Below are 20,955 nucleotides of genomic sequence, written 5' to 3' on the forward strand. Positions count from 1 at the left end.
GAGGGGAAATAATAAAAAAAATAAATTGACACAGCATCTTCCAATTTCTGCTAGTAAAAAGCCCAGTCATTAAGGGAACACACTTATTAATTATCTGTGATTTGTTGTGAAATGCTGTGGGGTTTACAACAACAAGAAAGGAAAAAAAAAGAATTAATTTCCCTTCAGCTGGCCCAGCCGCGCCGCTGCCGGCCCCACGCCCGGCCCGGCCCCGCCGTGCCCGGTCCGTGGCCATCTGCACTTCCTAATGAAAGGAACCCCGGAGACCCGAACACAAACCAGCTAATTTCATGTTTAATGATCTTTAATCAGGAGTGAGTGTGACTAACAACGGCCATCCAGAAGGTGCTTTGTTATTCATTTTATTTGCCGTTGGCTCCTCCGAAAAGCTCGGTTCCCGCTGCTCCCGCAGTGCAGAGGGCACGAGGTGATGATGCTCGGGCAGAAGAGCCGCGGTGATGATGCTCGGGCAGAAGAGCCGCGGTGATGATGCTCAGGCAGGACAGCCGCGGTGATGATGCTCAGGCAGGACAGCCGCGGTGATGATGCTCGGGCAGAAGAGCCGCGGTGATGATGCTCGGGCAGGAGAGCCGCGGTGATGATGCTCGGGCAGAAGAGCCGCGGTGATGATGCTCAGGCAGGACAGCCGCGGTGATGATGCTCGGGCAGGAGAGCCGCGGTGATGATGCTCGGGCAGGAGAGCCGAGGTGATGATGCTCGGGCAGGAGAGCCGCGGTGATGATGCTCGGGCAGGAGAGCCGCTCCCTGGTCCTGCTTTCCCCGCCCCAGCGCTCCCACGGCGCAGGGCACGGCACAGGGAGTAGAGATCCTGTAAGGATGTCCCTCCCACCGATTCCCCCAGGGATCACAGAGTCCTTGCCGTGCCCTCTTTCAAGCCCTGACAACCCCAGGAGCAGCTGGTGAGATCTCAGCCACACTCAGGCTGTGGCTGAGGTTTCCACATGTGAGACAGCACTTGTGGGACAGCCAGCACCAGCATGGCCCTGGCCCTGAGATGTGCCCTGGTGCCAGGCTCCAAAATCCTTGCCACAGCTCTGCTGATGCTGGGTTTCTTTCATGGGGTTCAAGGGAGACTGGGGGAGCTGGCAGGGCATCTGTGTCTATTCCAGGAAGGAGGGAGAGAGCCCTCAGAGATGCTCTGAAAAGATGCCATGAGTGTTCCAAGAGGCAACAAGGGATCCTACAATTTCTGCTCCCTAATATTTTTTTAAAACCACATTTGCCTTCTTCACATAATCCTCTCCTCCTCTGGTCCATGTTAAACTCAGCACCAGGTCTGTGTAAATAGCACTGGTATTTCTAGAGCCTTTCAGAATAAATACCAATAAAGAAAACAAGGGGGTGAAGACGTCAAGGGATTTCAAGGCAAAATATTGTCCCTGTCTCTTGCAACCCAGCCTGCAGGAAGCACACAGTGGTTCCCACTGCAGGGGAGGCTGACAAGGAGGAGCTGCTGCTCCATGATATGTTAACCACTGCCCATTTACTTGCAGCTAAATTGCCAAGTGCCCCCTGCACAATGGCACTGCCTGGCTGTGTCACTGGTGGGTTATTTCAGCTCCTAAAGTGCAACTCTCAGTGCAACACTAAACCCTCAGTGCAACACTCTGGGAGCTCAGTGCAGTCCCAGACTGATCTGAAACTGTCCCTGCAGCCATGGCCCAGGCTTCTCCAGCAAGGCCACCAGGGAACCACCACACCTGCACCAAACCCTTGTGGTTCAGTGTCCCTGGGCAGCCCCTGGCCAAGGCTTGACCCAGGTGGCACCTCCTGGAGGTGGCCCTGGGGATGCTGCAGGCCAAAGTCTCCCCAGGGACCCTGGCTCCTTCCTCAGCCCCTTGAGCTCTCCCCAGCTGCCCTGTGCTCCACACCTTCACTGTTTTCACACCAAAACACCAAGCAAAAAGCTGATTAAAAATCCAGGCTGTGCTCTTCTGGAGAGCTGCAAGCTGGAGCCTTGCCAGTGGCACAAGGGAGGGCCCTGCTCTGGCGCCCCCTGACACACCCCAGCAGAACAGGTATGAGACAATGCCCAGGACAAGGAGGGGCACACAGGTGCCTCAGGTGGGTGGTGAGGGGCAGTCCCCCCCACAACCCCTGACACAGCCCTCTACAAGCATCCAAATAGATTTTTTTTTTTGCCTAAAACAATTACAACAACTAAAAATAATGCTGAGAATGTCAATGCTCTGTTATCTCGCCGCAGCCTGGAGATGTCTGGATGGAGAGGTGCTGGCCCAAGCCTCCAAGTCAGCGACCCAACGAGGTGGCAATCAAACTGTATCACACACAGAGCTGCCACCACCCTAAAAAACCTCAGCTCCCTGCTCCAGCCATCCAGCTGGAGCACACAGCTGGCAGGGACACTGCAGGAGGGCTATGGCTCGCTCTCCCCTGTAGAGCTTTCCTGTAAAATCACCTAATCTGGCTAATCCCTCTCCTGAGGACCTGTAGGATCTGTAGTACTCCACAGGATTGCTCACTGTAGTCCTGTAAGGGTCACCCTTGCTAATCACATGCCCTGGGGATGCTGCAGCTCCCCGGGGCAGTTGTGCAGGCAGATCCTGCTGCAGCACATTGATTTCAGTCCCTCTGAGCCTCTGCCTGTGGGCTTCATTCCTTTGAGCAGCACAGGTGACCCCTGTGGTCAGCAAATCTCTTTCAAGACTTAATTGGCTCTGGAAGAGCCAAATCCTGCAGCAGTTTGCCTTCAGGCAGCTAGGGGAAACTCGGGAGGGTGGTGAGGAAGAAAAGATGGATCCCAAGCTGGCACCTGCCTGTTTTCCAGCCACTGGATGGAGCTGGTGGCAGAACCAGCACCCCAGGGCACAGCTTACCCGTGTGGGGAAAGCCAGGTGACCAGAGCTGTGCCTGGTCAGACCTGTGGGCAATTCAGTGGGTGGGGAGAGCAAGCAGGAGCTGGTGTGCCCATACAGCACTGGGGGCTCTGCTCACGAGCCCACCTTTCCTCTGCCATCAGCACTTTGAGAGGACAGTGAGTATTCAGGTACTTCTTCATGTCCCTGAACTGTTAAGCACACAGAAATAGCAACAGCTTTTGCTTATAGTTGCACCTTTCATACAGAGACATCCTGCAGCGTGTCACAGAGCTCCTGCAGCCTCACACCTGTGCTAGGGCAGCAGGAGCAGAGCATAAGCAGGGACACACACGTCCCCACCACGGCATCACCCTGCCAAGCCCTCCTGGGCCACCCCATGGCTGTCCCTGGGCATTGGTGTGCGCTGGTCAGTTGGTCCTGGCTGGAGCTGGGGCTGCAGGTCTCAGCAGGGGAGTGCTCAGCCCGAGGTGTCTGAGCCCTGCCATGGGCACAGCAGTCTCCTGGCTGGGCAACAACAGAGCAAAGAAAGTGCTCCTGCTACACCTGCCATGGGCTGGTGTGAGGGCCACAGCCAGGAACAGGCTCCAGAGGGGCTGGATGAATTCCTGGGAGAAATTCCTACCTGCAAGCACAGCCACACCTGGCTGTGACTGGTAGGGGCTGAACCTTTATTTCCACTGGCTAGAGCTATTCTTGTCCATATGCACCACAATGAATCCTTTCCTAGTCCCCAGAAGAGGACAATATTCATGGTTAGCCCCAGCCACCACAGGCTGCTGGACAGACCAAGAAGGGGTCTGGTGGGGCCCATCCTTCTCCTGCAGCACTGTGAATTCCCTGCATCCCATCCACCATCAGGGGCCATACACATTACCCAGGACAGGTGGAAACAGTCATCATAATCTGCCTTGGCATCTGTTTTTTAAAAGCAATTTCCTCTCCCTGCCTCTCTGACAGAGCTGGGGAAATATTTAAGTGACCTGTCAACAGTTTTTTCATCTCCCCAAGAAGATGTTTTATCTGATCACACCTCTCCAGCTATTCTTCTTTACATGGCATCTCCTGTCTGTCCTGCTCCTCTGAGGCTGCCTTGAGTGAAGTGTGGCTGCTGCTCCCCTCCACTGCACCCAGGTGCCACAGGGGGCCAGCACACACAGAGGGGCTGCTGGAGAGCCCCTGCCCTTCCAGGGATGGGATGGGATGGGATGGGATGGGATGGGATGGGATGGGATGGGATGGGATGGGATGGGATGGGATGGGATGGGATGGGATGGGATGGGATGGGATGGGAAAGCAGCACTGAGAGGAAAGCCAGCAACCCCTACACCAAACCATCATAGTCATGGAGACGCCATGGATGGCACAGTGGCCTTGCAGAGTGGGGGGGTTGGTCAAGTCCTCTCAAGCCCCATCCTTGGTTTTCAAGAGGGAACAGCACCGACACAGGGGTTTTGCGAATGATTTTCTTGTTCTGCTTTTGGGCCAGACCGGCGCTACAGGAGCAAGGTTGGTGCTATAGCACAGTAATTCTCCGAGCGTAATGAAAGCTGACATTATATCAAACACAATAAAGACTCTCAGCTGATGGAGATCATTCCTGAACACACAAACCCATTAAACTGAAAAAAAAATATCAATTCTACACACTCGCCAGCCAAAAGAAAATGTGATTTGTTATCTAAAAGGGGGTTATAAACACAGCTTCAATGCACTTTCTGTGCTGTAATGAAAACTGGGTTTGAAATGGCAAGACGACTGCAAATTAGAGTATTTGATTTTATTTTCTAACTTTTTAGGTAAACCTTCTACAAGGGCAAGTGCAAGGTTACAGTGACAATCTTTCTGTTCTCAGCCGATAAGTAGGATCTGTAATTAAAGGAGGAGAAAAATGAAAGGAGGATAAGGAGCTGGCGTTCACCCTTCTGGTGCTGCTTTGAACACAAAGCCCTGCCTGCATGGCTGTGCCCAGCCCACGGGAGCAGCTGCTGGAGCCCACACGTGGCATGGCATGGCATGGCATGGCATGGCATGGCATGGCATGGCATGGCATGGCATGGCATGGCATGGCATGGCATGGCATGGCATGGCACAGCTGCTGCTCCCTCACAGACACACACCCAGCAGTGCTGGGTGGAGCAGCAGGATGGGGCAGGATCCTGCACCTGGAGGGATGTGGCTGCATTTTTCTTCCCAGAGAAAAGCAAGACACAACTTCCCAAGGATATTTTCTGGGAATCGCAGGGAGGAACCTCAGAGAAAGAAAAAACAATTCTTATCTCATTCTCTGCTCCTGTGTTGTGCCAAAGTAGAATGCAATGTGGAGATTGTTTACCCAGAGTGATGGTGTTTTGTTTCCTTGGCCTGTCAGGGCCAGGTGTGTGTGCAGACTGTACGTCAGCAGACAGTCACAAGGTTTTGTTCAGTGGAGTTGAGTGCTTGTGCAGGTTCAGTTTAGATGTAGTGCAATATAGAATAATATAGTATAATAAAGTAATTAATTAGCCCTCTGGTGTCAATGGAGTCCTCCTTGTCATTCTTCCCTTCATTGGGGTTGCCTTGCTTTTCCTACAGAGGGATGCAGCTCCCAGGGCTGTGTGGCCGTGGCTGCGTACCCAGCCATGCTGCCATGTAGCTCTGCTTTATCCTGCACCTTTCCTGGGCAGTCAGGAGCACAGTCCCTGTTATTGCTCCTGTCCATCCCCATTTGGCAAACAGCAATCCCCTTTTCCCTGGAGTTTCGTTTCTAATGGAGCTTGAAATTATCTGGGCTTTGTTATTCCTCATGTGCTTGCAGGCAGGGGTTACAGATGGAGGCAGCAGCATGGGGCTGTCCAGCACTTGTGATCCCCCTGCCACCTCCACAAATGTCACCACTCCCCAGAACCACCCAGTGGTTAAACCCTGTCCCCAGCAGCTCCTACATCCACAGCTCAATGTATGGCTATTCTTTTCCAAGGAAAAAGGGCCTGCTGGGCTCTGACCCTTCAAAGGGCCCTTTCCAACGTCACAAGGTGGGGAGAGGTGGGAGGCAGAGGGGCAGCAGGCAGAGGAAGAGGGGAGCTTCCCAGTATAGTGATGGAAAATGCAGTGAGGAAGGAGACTGGGAGAAAAACAACACTAATAAACATTTTATGAAGCAGAAAATGGCTTATAAAGAAGTCAACTTTTAAAGGCAATTTATGTAATCCTGCCAAGCACACATAAACGAAGGGATGGATCTCTGCAGCACTGGAGTGTCCCCTAAAGGCACAAATAGCTCTGGCAGCCCCAGCAGACCTACACACGGCGATGATGATGATGATGGTGATGATGATGGTGGTGATGCTGGCCTGGGATGCATTCTGTGGCTGGCAGTGCAGATCTGCACCTCTGACAGCATCCCCCAGGTCAGCATGGCCCCCACTCCCACACACTGGGTGAGTGTGGGACACCTGAGACCCTACTGATGCTGCTGGGATGGGGCTGAAGGTCTGGAAAAGAACCCAAGGAAAACTCGTGAGGAAAGCAGAGCACCCAAATGGAAAAGAGCTGGGAGAACATGGAGCTGGCTGGGATGTCTGACAGGCCACATGGCAGCTTGTCAACGAGGATGGATACAAAGGATGGCAGCAAAAAACTCAGCATGACCTTTCAGCATTTTTATACTACTTCTACTTCTGCGGGTCCCTTGCCCAAGCAGGGCAGCAAGCAGAGGATGGAAACCTGAAAACTGCATTGCAGGGTGGGCTGGAGTCCTGGCGCCTCTGTTTGGTGCTGGGTGGTCAGCACAGGGCAGGCTCAGGACCACTGCCACAGCCAGAACTGGGGACATCCAGAGCAGGGGGCCAGCCCTGATGTGCCTTGAAGGACAAACCCTCATGGCTTTGCACAGAGGGGAGCCAGACTATCCCAGTGGATCTCTGAGTGGAAGTCTGTAGGCCAGAAGATTCTCACTGGGAAAACTGCAAATGGGGAATTTTCTGTTTTCCTACCATACAGTGCCAGGTGGGTACCATGTCCCTTGGTGGGAGCCCACTCTGGCAACAGGACCCAGCTCTCACCTTTCCAGAGCTCTACCAGCCTTCTCCAGTGGGTGAATGTGCATCCCTGAGAGACCCTCACAGTGCAGGCAGGGAAGGGTACGATCTCTGCCCACATCCCTGCCCACCATGCCACTCTGAGCTGCCACCTAGCCCTGGAGTAAAACAAGTTTGAGGGAACTCATGAGGGTGCTCAGAATATGGGTGACCTTGGGGCCAAGGCTACTTTTGACCAAGGAAAATGCCCCATATCCAGAACTGATTTGGGGACACAGCCCCAGCTTGGCACAGCTGGTAGACATGAGGGTGGACGAGCCCAGGGAGCAGGGATGAAGCAGGACAGGATGTAGGGATTGTTTAGGGGATGTAGGGATTGTTTACTGGGAGGCACTTTGCAAAGCCTCCTGAGGTGGGAGGCTGAACTCAGCTCCAGAAAGGCCAGCTTGGCTGACATGTAGCTGGAAAAAAGCAAGGAAACCAGAAAACAGCAAGGAGAAAGGAACTTTCCCCGTAGAGACGGCTCGTGAGTGATGGCTGGCAGCAGCTCCCAACCGCTCAGGCTCTTGCTGCTGCTTCATTTTCCTCTGGACTTCCATAGCAACCCATCTGCAGTGAGGTTTAATGGGGCTGCCATTAGCACTAATGCAGTGCAAACACTCAGCATCTGCCGGCGCCTTTGGATGGAAACACAGAAATAACCACGCTCGCCGCAATCTGTCACCAACTCCGGCGCGGGGCGAGGACGCGACACGCTGGGAGAGCAGGGGAGAGCTGCAGCCAGCAGGAACGAGCTGCTGGTGGGAAGGGAGGAGAGGAGGAGCTGGGATGCTGTGCTGCTGCCCCCTCCCTGCCTGCTGTGGGGGCAGCTGCAGAGCCAGGGTGAGCGGTGCTGGCACTCGGCTCTGACCCTGCGCGGACATCTCGAGGATAAAGGAAAAGGAGGCGCAGCCCCAATGAGATGCACAAAGCCCCTTCATCCCTCTGCTCTGCTCTGCTCAGGAGCTGGTGCTGTTGCAGGCAGGACTGAGGCAGGTGGGCTGATGCCCAGCACCCTGGGGGCTGTGCACAGAGCTGGACCAGTCCATCAAGTGTCCCAGCCAGGCCTGGGCTGTCCTGATAAAGCAGCGCTGAGCTCTGCGGTGACGCATCACTGCACATTGTTTCTGGGTGACTCGCTCCTAATTACCTTGATTAAGTGGTTGCAAACAGTGCTATTAAAAATATTTTTTTTTCTATGAAAGTGGATTTCTGAAAGGTTTGTGCTGTGAATGGCAATATGAGCCAAGAGCTTCCCAGTGCTCCAGCCTTTCCCAGCGTGTTTTGTGTCCTGCTGTTATTCCCCTGGCAGTGGAAGGCAGCCAGGTCTGGTTGGAGAAGGAGCTCTCTGGGGCTGCAGAGAGCCCCCGCAGCAGGAGCCCATCCCTGTCTTCCAGAGGATGAACAAAAGCCCCAAGCACTGCTACAAAATGCAGTGACCTTGTGCCCACCCTGCACATGTCCCGGTCACAAGGCATCCAGCCCTGGGTGCCAGCCCAGCATGGGTGCACAGGGCAACTACAATGTCCCTGGGGGACCCACAGTCAGGCTTCAGGTGTGCTCAGGGATGTTTCCTGACCCTGGAGGACACGTGAGACTGGGTCAACACTAGGGATGAAGATGCCCTGCACTACTCTGAGCTTTCCTTGGGAGCCCCGAGCCAAGGTCCTGGTGGGGCACCAGCACTGGCATCAGCAGGTGCCTGCACCCAATCTCATTATCCTCTTCACCTCCTCTCCACTGGCCTCTTGGGAAGAGCCCACAGCAATTCACCAGTGCTTTCATGCAGACAGCTCACCCCTGTGAGCTCATCCTGCTCCTTGGGTGCCCATGGGACACAGAATCACCCACCAGCTTCCACCCCACCTTGCCCACATGGCAAATGAAAGCCAAGCAGGTCAACCCCTTGCCTTCTCTTTTGTTCCTCCCATCTCTTCCTCTCCCCAGCAAACCATGGTGACCATGAGCTACGGCAGGAAGATCTGTGTGAGCAGCAGCAGCTCAGACTGTGAAATACCCCCCCAAAACACAGCATCATGGCCTGGCAATGGGGCTATCCCCAGGCTGTCCCCTCAGAGGATGCAGGAGGTTCCTCAGGGCTGGGCAGGATGCCATCCTAGCCAAAGGAAGGGGCTGGGTGGCTCAGGAGTATTTTTTATTTCAGACTCCATTTGCACTGGGAGAAAAACAATCTTTCCTTCCTTTTGTATTATGGTTATAATTTGAGAGCATTTCCAGACAGAATCCTTCAGGTTCCTGCTGAGTGCTATCACCGCCAGAATTACAAAGTCAAATGCAATCATTAAACCCGCGTCTTCCCTCTCCCAGCCCAGATTGCTCCTTCCCCAGGAGCAGCCCCCACCGCAACTGCTGGCATGTGCCACAGCTGAGCCACCGCTGCTGTCACCCCGTGCCAGCCCCCCCAGCACCAACCCCAGCGGTGCCAGAGCTGGGGAGAGCGGGAGCATCCTCAGCCCCCACCCCTCACTGCTGAGCTGTCACTTCAACCTTCACCTCCTGCCTTCTCCTGGCGGTGTGTGCGGGCTGAGGCGAGGCTGCAAACGAGCTCCAAATCGCTTCATTTGCTCTCATTAGCGTGGCAGGCGCTGGGGCTGGGGCACGGCACAGCCGGCGGTGACTCACGGAGGGGACACGAACGTGGGCAGGGAGGGATGGCACAGCGACTGCCCTGGCACAGGGGGCAGGGCTGGGGAGGCTGGGGTGCCATGGAGCCTTACCCGGATGTTGTCCTGCCAGTGGTGAGCCTTCTGGAATTTCTCCGCCGCGTTGGCAAGTCTCTGCAAAACAAGTGGGAGAGGAGGAATGAGCCCAGGGGAAGCAAGAGCAGCCAGGCATTGCCCACTCCAGCCCGGGAGCATGGGTGCCACCCCAACACCCAGCATCCCTGCCTGGGGGTTCCTGCAGCACCCTGGCACCCCTCTGCTGCACGGGCAAGGGGGCAGGAGGAGGCACGGGGGGCAGCACCCTGGGAGGGTGCTCCAGGGACAGGGAGCCAGTTTGTCCTGCTTGCTCCTGCCTTTCCTGGGGCAAGCCCCTATCTCCAGAGGAACTGCTGCCATTTGAACTCCTCAGGGCTGAGCCATTGCAGCTTGGCAGCTGGAGCAGGGCAATGGCTGAGCCCAGCTCTCTGTACTGACAGCCCCCAGCTCTGTGCAGAGCAGGGCAGACTCTTCAAAAAAGCCTCAAAACCCCCTCAAAATATGGGGCCCAGAGGTGCAGTGTGCTGCCCAGCCAGATTTAACCCCTTTGTACCCCATGGCCACACTGGGGTAACCAGAGGAAGCAGGATTTGCCAGAAGCAGGATGGGGTGATGCTCAGCACCAGGGCACCCTCCCTGGATGCTCAGCCATGAGACCTCTCACCAGCACAGAGGGTGCAGCAGGGCAGGGCTGGAGACTGGGCAGCCCCTGGGCAGCACTGCAGTGCCTGGAAGAAGCTGCAATCTGGCCCTTTGTGGAATCAAAGGGGATAAACAGGGTGAGAGCTCCAGGCTTTCTACAGGATCATCTCCACATCACTAAGAAAATAAAGCCAAGAGCAAAACGAGCAGCCCCAGGCACCCTGGTTTGTGGGCAGCTGCCTGGGGAGTTGCCTGCCAGGACTGCACAACCTGATCAGCACCAAAACCCAGCCGGAGGCAACCCTGAGCCAGCCCACAGAGCCCAGGACCACCCAGACCCCTGGGTGTGGGACACTCACTGCTAACAGGGGCACGGGGTCATGTCTGCTGATGCCACACTCAGCACAGCCTGCTCCCCAGCAGCCATGAGCTGTGCAAGGCTCCCAGGGATGCACACTGCCAGCTCCCAGCCCCAGGGGCCAGTCTGTACTGGGCTAACAGGCCATGAGGCTTTCCAGGCTGCTGCAGTCCCCGAGGGCTCCCTGGAGAGTTAGTGGGACACAGAGCAAGGGAAGATGTACCCACCGTGCAGCACAGGCTCCTGCCTTGCCTGCTCCTCACTCCCTGCAGAAATATTTCCCTGGAGGGGATGGACATGCTCTGCTCCATGCCAGTGGTGCTGGCAGCCACAGCATGGGGAGAGAGGTGAGCCCGGGCTGCTTTCACACACTGAGCTGGCTGGCAGGAGGAAGGAGCACTGACAATGGGGTGACATCTTGGGTGAAGTAACAACCCCAAATCACATCTTGGGTGAAATAACAATCCTAAATCACTGCCTGGGCAGCACCACAGAGATTCACATAATGAACTCAAGATGCACAGTGCTACACACACGACTTCCACACCATGAGCCACAAATCCCAGGATAAAAAAAGCATTCCTTTGCTCATCAGGGATGTGGCAGGCTGGTGGGAGCCCACAGGGGCAGCAGTGAAGTCCAGTGATATCCCTGGGAAATTATTTCCTATAAGAGCTATAAGAGCACCCACACACAGGAGCCCTGGGCACAGCCACAGGTCACAGCTGCTGTCCCCACTGTGTCCAGCTTCTCCAGCACTCCCACCAGCACACAGGGATGCAAAATGTCTCAGCCTTACCAATTGGATGCTCAGGGGAAAGGAAGCCCCCAGGTGCCACAGTGCTCCCCTGGCCATGCAGGAGAGTGGCAGGCCCAGCCCTGGCAGGGTGGCTTGAACAGGGCTGTGGCAGCACATGCTGTATTTCTGTGAGCATGGAAAGCACAGGCACTCGAAAGTAAGGTGAAAGAAATCACAGATCTGGCCCTCCCCAGCCTGAAAATGCAGCTTGTTCTTATCAGATGCAGGGAAACACGAATCCATCACTGCATAATCTCAGCACGTACTGCTTGAAACTTTCCTGTTTAATCTTTTCTCTTTCTCTTAATCTTGATTTCTAAATCAAAGTGCTTGCTTTCAGTGGCCAGCATCCAAGGGGAAAGATCAGCTATCAGCTGAACATTGAAGCAAAATCCTTATGGCTCCAGTGGCAGGCAGAAGGGAATGAGAAACAACACGTGGCTGGACAGAAAAGCCAAGTGATATGAATTTTCAGGGCAGTTTTTCATGGTCTCACCTGCACAGCCATATCCCTGCCCCCAAGAGCTGCCTAGAAAATCCGTGGCCCAATTCTGTACCTCATCCCCTGCAAGCTTTTGTGCTCTGTTTATATATTGAGATGGCTGATTAAAGACAAGCATTTATTCTGAGTTGCGTTTAAGGCAGTGGTGATGAAATATGCATTTTTCTGTACTTGATAAGAGTGTGTTTGTTTATTATGGGCTGGGGTAAGATTTATGGACATCTTTAACTATTCATTGCCTTGTGCAAAGTGCCTGGAGGGTTGCAAATGGTGCAGTAAGGGACGGCTACACCCAGGAACGACACCTCGACAGAAGATATTTTTCCTCTGGAAAATGTCAATTTGTCAAAGTCAAACCAGACACAATTTTGGTTTAAAAAAATAAAAAAGGAAATCCAGATGTTCTTGTTTGATAAGTAGCAGGAAGGGGGGAGCCTGCAGCAGGATGGCACAGCCACAGCAGGGTGCTGTGCTGGCTCCTGGCTGCCATTGGATATTCACCCAGGAGAGGCGTCCCAGAGCCCTCCAGCTGTCGGTCCTGGAGCATTTTCCTCATTAAAGACATTTCAGTCCCGTGAGCAAGATGTGACTGGGAGGGGAGAGGAGCCAAGCAGGCAGCCAGCATTCCTTCCTCTGCAAAGGGGACAGACCCAGAGTGTGGGGCTCCCATGGGAGCAGTCTCATCCTGTCACATCCCTGACTGGTGCTGGAGGGAGCCCATCCAGCCCTGCCTGGAGATGGGCTGCTCTCAGGAACAGGGTGGGGGATTGTTGCATTCAGGATCCTCCAAAACTGTGCCAATAACAACCCCCCCCCCCCAGGGGGGCTCTCTGGGACAGCAGCTCCTGGAGGTGTTTGTTAGGGCAGGGTTTTGTTGCTGCTCCCCCAAACCCCACTGACAGCTCCCCAGGGAAGGTGATGGTCTGCCTGGAGCCACACACTGCTGCAGGACGTCCCCATTGATGCCAAATGAGTTCATCATGAATAATGTTATTGTGATCAATACTGCTCAAGGATTATTTCTAATCCTTAATAATGATTAAACCATTATTTTTCAAGTGTTACAGATCAATCAGAGCAGCTCAAGGTGTGCTGCGTGCAGGGACTGTGAGATGCCCAGGAGGCAGGTAGTGCACTGGGGAGCCTGGCAGGGTACAGGGCAGTCACCAAAACCTCTCCAGATTTCAGACCTGGGGTTGTCAATTGTGGGGTTCAGACAGCAATAAAAAATAGAGGAATTATCAAAAATAAAGCATGGCTGTGAAATACCTGCAGATTTCCAGCAGGCTGTGGTGCAGAGACTGCCCTGGCACTTTAAGGAGCTCGGTTCTTTCCCCAGAAGTCACCCAGGGCTAAGGACAGGAGATTTAGAGGCTGAAAACACTGAATTGAAACGACTCTGAAGGTCATGAAAGGCCAGCAGGAGATTTGCAGGGGATTGGTGTCTGGAGATCCCGACAGACAGCGGGCTGAGTGAGGGGGAAGGTGCTGCATGGGCTTATGGTGCCCCAGACTCATTGGTATTCCACATGGAGCCCCTCTCTGCTCACCAGGGCTGGGCTTCAGAGCTCCCTGCCCTGCCCAGCAGCTCTCCAAGGAGCTCCTCCCAGAAGATGGGCAGGAAAGGAAAGGGTCAACAATTTGGGTGACCATGTGTCTGCCCAGAGGATGGCAACTCCAGACACAAGGCTGCTGCTTTTCCCTGGCTTTGCTGCAGGGCCTTGCTACTCACCCCACCCTGAGCACGCTCACCCACGTGAGCTCACCCCCAGCAGCAGCTTTTGGGGACAGCTGGTCTGATGGGGAAACTGCTGGGAGTGAGGAACACTTGGAGCAGCAGAGCTGGCACAGGGAGGGACCATGACCTCCCCTCTAGTGCAGGGGACCATCCCTGCTGTTGGCATCCCCACTGCTTGAGGGGCCAGCACTCTGGAGGATTGTCCCTGATGGGGCAGACACCCAAGGGTGATGCTCAGCTCCTCCTTGCCACCCCTCCTCTCCCATCACACTTGGGGCTATCCTGCACTGCTCTGGTATTTTTACACAGGCTGTTTCCAAAGGAAACTGGTCCAATGATTTACTAAATCTCTTCTCCCAGCCCCACCATGGCAATAAGCATGCCCTGGCTGCTCCTGCCTCAGTCAGATCAGTGGGTTTAACTTGGGAAGCAGCAGAGCAGAGCTCAGGGAGGCCAAAGACCAAGGCTGGATTTATAAAACAGGATTACAGCAAACACTCTGCAGAAGGAGACTGAGCAGCCCTGTGTGACAGCAGCTATGCCACCCCTTGTGTCCAAGCCTCCACACAGGTGCCCCAAGCCGATGTGGATGCTCCTCAGGCAGTCTGGGATGGAGTTCCTGGCTTCTCCCCACAGCCAGTGTGGAAGCCCAGCCATGGCCCATCACGCAGCAGCTGTGTGTGCCTAGGGATGTTTGCTCCAGGGAGAGCCACTCCTGCTAAGCCTTCCTTTAACTCCCTCAGGGAGGCTCTTATCACTCTCATCACAGTGCCTTGCCCAAGGCTCTGAATTGCATTAACCTCCCACAGCCCAGCACAGGCTGGGAGGGGAGATCTGTGCTGGAGATTCAAACAGCCCTGTGCTACCAGGAGAGGAGTGCCACAGAGCATCCCACCTGCAGCACTCCTCCCAGGCAGGGAAATGCCCTGGTAGAGTGCCACACAGCATCCCAGCTGCAGCACTCCTCCCAGGCAGGGAAATGCTGGTGGAAGGTTAAGGCAAGAAGGTGAAATCAAACACACATGACAAAGCCAAGGAACTCGAGCCCCAGGCAGGAACATCCCCCAGGAGCTGGTTTTGCAGCTCTTCCTCCTCCATAATGAAGGAATGAGGATGGCACAAGCCCTCTCCTCTGGTACCAACCCCTCTTCCATGGACAGGGCACCCTGAAGCCTCACCTGTTATTGCAGAGCATCTGGAAAGGTAAAAGCCCATTCCATGTGCTTCACATGTGTCCATCCTCCCTGCCTGCATGCAACAGGGCAGGGGGCACCTTCTCATGGTGCCACCTCCTGCCACCAGCTCCAGGGTGCCTCTCCCCCAGCTCTCCCCCTCACCCCCAGCACGTTCATGGAATTCACCCCTAAGCAAACCCTCCCAACAGCATGCACATCACCGTCCAAAAATGATCAACCAGCGACAAAAGACAACAGCCCCCTTACGTACACAGAGGGAATATAAATCTTGAGTAAACACTGTAAAGCAGCGAAGCATCTCATCCTGTAATAATCTCCGAGACAGTTGATCCCAGGGCTCTTATTACCCCCCCAGCCATCATCTGAAATCCAGTCAGCAGCAGGCTCAGCCATGGCTCTGTATTGATCACAGAGGCAGCTTCAAATATGCTGCGGCATTTTTCTTCCAAAGCACTAACTTGTTTGTCAATAACTCCCTTGGCTGTGCAGGAGGAGAGGGATGGATAGAGCCCATCTCTCCCTTCTTGCACCTGGATCCAGCCTGGGCATGAGGGAGGATGGGGCTGCAGCCAGCACTGGCTGCTAATGTTCTCCTGCTCATGGGAGGGCAAATAAAGCCCCAGGGATGAGCAAAGAGCACGTGGTGAATCCTCCAAGGGCTCCCAGACCTCGGTTCTGTACCAGCTGGTGTTCATTGCTGGGGTCTGGCAGGGCAGGGAGCAGGGACACCTCTGCAGAGCCAGCCCTGCCAGCAGTGAGGTCACAAGTGCAGACCTGGAGCTAAACCAGAGCCAGAGCTGCTGCAGACCCCATATGGGGCAGTGGCACAGCCAGCATCTGGCACTGGGGGCCTGGGATGAGCCCCAGAGCCACAACTTCTGTCATTTTACTGAGCACCTCAGTAACTCATGCTCTGCAGGCCAGCAGCATGTGGCTCTTGTTCCCCTGTCAGCATTTCTTGTTTCTCCTTCCACCATCCCAACAACCACAATGAGGGGAGGAGTGAAACATCCCAGGCAGACAGGTACCGATGTCTTTGCAGAGATGGTGAAGAAAGAGAGAGTGTTGCTGCTCAGGGTGTTTCTCCCACCCCAAAATATTGCTCAGGTCTCCAGAAAGGCTTAACTTTCCACAAACAGCAAAGCACCAAGGACAAAAGGACAGTGCAGAGAACCAGGCATCATGCAGCACAAACTGTGCCCAGTGCTCTCTTCAGCTCTGCTCCCCTTGCAGAAAAGCCTCTCTCTGTCACTCTTCTCCTGGAGTTCCTGTGCTCCATGAGGCTGGATACTTGCTTTCCAAAATCACAAGCAGAGAGCAGCCCTGCCCCTGCTCCCTGTCACCCAGCAGGGGAGGAGGAGGGCAGGGGCACTGTGCCCTGCAAACCCAGGGGACACTTGCCCCTGGGGACCAGCAATAGCAAAACCTCAGCTCAGCTGCTCAGACCCTCCTTGGCTCCTGCTCCATCCCTCCTGAGGGAGGAAGGGCTCACACCAGGGTGCAGGATCTGTCCCCACCTCCCTCAGCAGTGAGACAGAGCTGTGGGAGGCAGGATGGAGAGATGAGGCCAGGAACAGGTGCAGGCAGGCTTGGCCTCTCTCACTGTCCCTCTCCTCTGAGTGGAGTCAGCAGAAGGAGCATTTGGCCACACTGGCATTGCCTCATCCTGCATGCTCCTGCCTTTCACCCTGGACATATGGCAGCAAACTTTGCTCTTGCATTAGAGATGACTTTAAACAGTACTGCTAAATATCATCATGCTCAAGTCCTGCTGGAATGTGCTGCTGTCAGGCTTTGGGATGCAGGTGGTCCCTTGGGAAGCCAAACCAGGCACACTTGCCTGCTCTGCTCAGGATATGAGAAAAATCCTTTTCCTCCATCCTCTTTGCCACTTATTTGCAGTCACAGTAGCCTTTTGCATCTTCTGTATCTGATGGAGAGGAAAGCAGGGACCTCTGCTCTGAGATCCCAACATTCAGCCAGAGGAGAGCCGACCAAGAGCAGCACAGTTCTCCAAGCTGTCTATGCCCAGCACTTTAAATTGTGCTCATTTCACACCTCTGGCTCTCTTTTGGAGCACCAGCTCACAAGATGAGCAAGGCAGAGAAAGCCCAGTCTGTTCCTGATGGAAGTTCCTACCATTTCCACAGCAGTCGGACCAGTAAAAGTCTAAAATTTTGGCTGTCAAAGGAAAAAAGTCTCTCTTGGGATGAAGCTGCAATCTTGCCTCCCAGGAGGTGCTGAAGAGCTGGGGCATGCCAGCAGCACCCCAGAGGGATGATGTGTCACCGGCCGGGCGCTATTTACAAATCACGAACGGGACAGGGCTGCTGTGGAACGTGCCTTGAGCTGTTTCATTTTTCAGCATCAGTCTCATTACATGGTTATGACAATGGGAAGATGCCAGTAGCTCACATCCCAGGCAGCAGACGAAGAACCTAAAGTTACAACTCACTTTATAAGTTTTTTGACCAATCACACAAAGCAAAAGCACATTGACAGTAGTTCTATCCAATCACCATAAGCACACGTACCTTTGGTTAAAACAATGCTTGCTTATTTTGAATACAATACTTGTAAGCCTTAAAACACAACACACAGAGCTCTATTATTAAGCTTCAACCTTCCTAATATCTTGCTAGATAAACTTTCTGTAGCTTGGAGAGTTTTTCTAGACAAGCGTTAATACACAAACCATTGTTCTATTTGTCCTTGCTTTTCCTCAGTTTAAATAATTTTTCTGCTGACCAATCTCACGGCTGCTGCTTAACTCTAATCACAGTTCTGCTGTCTCTGAGGTCTGCCTTTTGCAGCTTTCCCAAAACCCTCTGATTTTGTGGATTCCCACATGATGGATACAAACCACCTGAGGAACGTGACTCCAGAGTTGTTTTTTGGTTGTGGGTGGGACAGATGTGTCCCAGCAGTGTCAGGGCTGTCCCTCCCAATCCAAGCCCCTCGGTGGTGGGCTGCCAGGCTAAAAGCCTGGTGGGGGCTGCTGCCCACAGCTCTTGTCATTGCCTGCTTTGGCAGGGTCCTGCCAGCAGCAGGGACAGGGCAGGTGAGCTGCTGGGCACGAACACTGCATCCTGGCACAGTGCAGCGCATCTGCCAGAGCTCTGCCACGACTGGAAGGGCTTGGGGACTCTCCTGCTGGGTGACAAGCAGCTGCTTGCTGCACAATAAAGTTTCAGATGACTAGAAATAATTCAGGTCAAGATGCATTTGCTGGAAGGGCAGAGCTGGGAAATGTGACAGCAGGCAATTCACCAAGCTGTGGAGGAGGAGATGGTGCTGCCCTGGGCTCCTTCCATCTCCTTTGCCCCCATGCCAGTGTGCTGTGGCTCCCATGGGGTGGGTGACTGGAGGGACATGGCTCCCACGAAGGATTTTTGGAGACAGTCCCTTCTGGCAGGGGGTCCCAGGGCAGGCTCAGCTTCTGCAGTGTTGGGAAGGGCCAGAGTGTTAGTCACAATCTCAGCCCACTGCTCCAGCCCCATCTTCTCCCAAATATACTCCAAATAGTCAAACAAACAGTGCTCCCTAAACCACACTCAAATATCCTGTGGACCTCCTGCTACGATCATCAAGAAGGACTTGTCACAGTTCAAAATCCATTACAATAACCACAAGGCATTTCAGCAGCAATTATAAGAGATAGTTGCACTTAAAAATCAATTTTACTTAGAGCTTGGAGGAACAGGGTTTTTTAAAAATAAAGGGAAAAAAAAAAAAGGAAGTGATACAGCTTGTCAATTGGGCAGGAGAAGGAGGAATTTCCCTGGCCAGGTCTTAGCAGCCAGAGTCTTCAAAGAAAAAGAAATAAATCCTTCCTTATCATTATCCTTGTGTATTTTGGACAAATAAGTTCCACATGAAGATGAGAAGTTGTTCAAGGAGTGGCTCACCCTTCCCTGTGGTTCCCCACATGGTGCCAGCAACACAGAAGCTCCTGTGAGGTGCAGGAGGGCATCCCTGAAAACCCAAAATGCAGCCTGCATCCTGGCAGGCCCCTGACTCCCTGCTCCATGGGCATGAAGCCTTTCATGCCTTTGAAATCCTCCCCTTTAGCTCTCTGCCTTTCACTCAAGCAGAGGCTGTTGAAAGTTTGCACTGGAAACCACTTACAATCGATTTATTTTAAGGCATCACCTCTGGCTGCGCTGTGATGTGCGAGCTTTAAAAAGCGCTCGTTCATTATCCGCTGCTGCAGGGATTTCCGTGCGGCACCCCCGGGGCTGCCACAGCTCCTCTGCTCTCGAGTTTCTGGGCTAAGGCAGATTTGCAGCGTGCACTGATTCCCACAAGAGTGCCCCAGAGTACCACCACCCACCCCACAACCCTGGCAAACCCACAAAACTGCCCCGCTTGAAGCCCTCCAGGGACACATGTGACATCTTTCTGATGTCCTCCAGTGCCATCAGCCACTGTCCTGCAGCCTCAGAGGGGTTGGACACACTGAGCACTTACTCAGCCTCCACTGCCACTGGGATAGGAACACAAGCAGAGCAGTTGACGTTGCCAGTTTTTAACGCCAAAAAAAAAAAGCAACTGCAGTGCAAAAATTCATAGGAAGGACATTTTAGTGGTATTTTGCTCTAAAAACAAGGACACAATAGTTGGAACCAGCTTTGCTCAAACTTTCAGACAAACAGCACAGAAGCCCCAGTGGCTCCAGGTGAGGTGGGGCAGTTTTCAGGGAGGTGGAAGTGAGCAAGTTCAGGAGGCCACCAAATAAATGGCTTTTCCCAATGTGACAGCTCACAGTGACCTCAACACTCATCCAGCTCCCCCTGGCATGTCCATGGGGCAAGGGGCAGCCTCCAGGCTGCCAGGACCCATCCTCATCCCGTTGGGATACCCTTTTTTGAGATAAGGTGCTCACTCCCCTCTCCTGGCCCTTCAGCCTCCTGCTCTTTGGCAAAGCTCAAAGCTGCAGCTCTTCAGACCTCAGTGCTCTTTGTCAAGATGTCCCAATGTGCCTTCCCACCCCTGTGCCTTCTTATTCAAAGCCCCAAATCCTTGAATTTCCCTTCAGTCCCCATGCCTACGTTGATGCTTATGGATCACTGGACAAATCCAGGCTATGCTGATGGAGCAGGATGGTTGCTGCTTTGCTTTTGTCTTCCATTTACCTATTCTCTCTTGTCTGGAGCCTAAAATTTCAGTATTGTTCAACTCTGCATTTTTACAGCCCAGCAAGCCCCATTTATGGCCCAGCTTCCTCAGTTACAATGGAAGAAGGAACCACACAGAAGAGAACAACCACCATGGATGCAAGGGGGTCTGGTGTACTCCACACCAAGCCCAGCCCCTGGCAGATGTATCCACTCCCCCATTTTCTGGTTTACACAGACTTCTGATGTTACCAGTAACATAACTTGCCCAAAGAACTTCAATACAGGCCCTCTTCTGACTCCCTCTTAATCTCAATTTCTTTCTTTTGTTCCTTCTCTTTGCTTGTGCAAGGAGAGCAACTCTCATTGCCCACTGCAAATCTGGCTCCTGCCTGGCCGAGGTGGTGCTGGGCAGTGTTGGTGCTAACAAAGCCCCTGTGAGGAGAGCTCAGCTTCCTTCCCCTCCTTCAGCAATGTGACTGCCTTCCATTCCCTGGGGGAATAAACAGAGACCCAGGCCAAGGAGAAGGACTCAAAGCACATGTCCTGAAACCAGGACAACTTGCCACCACACACATTTCTTAGGCTTTGTCTTTATTAATTCTGCCTGAGACATGTGCTCACTGCAGAGCAGCCCCTGAGAAGCCTCTCCCTTCCCTGAGGCACGTGGCTCCAGGATGGAGACCCCACAACCCTCCTTTGGGGTCTGTGTTTGTGGGGAGAATCCTTCCCAGCTCAGGCTTTCCCTGTGCCAGCGCTGGGCTGATCCAGGGGAACCTGCAGTGCCCTTCCACTGTCCTGCTCCAGGAACATGTTTTGCTGTTTCTGTTAAACCCAAAATTCAAGGCAACTTGACACTTTCTGTTTTAAAGACCGAGGTGGGGGAGGAGAAAGCACGGAGGAGCTTCCCTAAGGGAAAAGCCATCAAGTGGAACAAGTTTTCAACAACTACACGTTCCTTGACCTT

General features: G+C 53.7%; 1 protein-coding gene across 2 annotated transcripts in view; it reads right to left on the reverse strand.

The window, feature by feature from the left end:
• CACNA2D2 (calcium voltage-gated channel auxiliary subunit alpha2delta 2) overlaps window positions 1–20,955 on the reverse strand; it is a 212,125-nt gene that overhangs the window by 34,280 nt on the left and 156,890 nt on the right. For both annotated transcript variants that reach the window (XM_066558333.1, XM_066558334.1), the window contains exon 4: window positions 9,655–9,714. In XM_066558333.1, the coding sequence (XP_066414430.1) occupies window positions 9,655–9,714 (60 nt within the window). The remainder of the gene's footprint in view (window positions 1–9,654; window positions 9,715–20,955) is intronic.

This window comes from Molothrus aeneus, chromosome 12, assembly GCF_037042795.1.
Source record: "Molothrus aeneus isolate 106 chromosome 12, BPBGC_Maene_1.0, whole genome shotgun sequence".
Lineage (NCBI taxonomy): Eukaryota > Metazoa > Chordata > Aves > Passeriformes > Icteridae > Molothrus > Molothrus aeneus.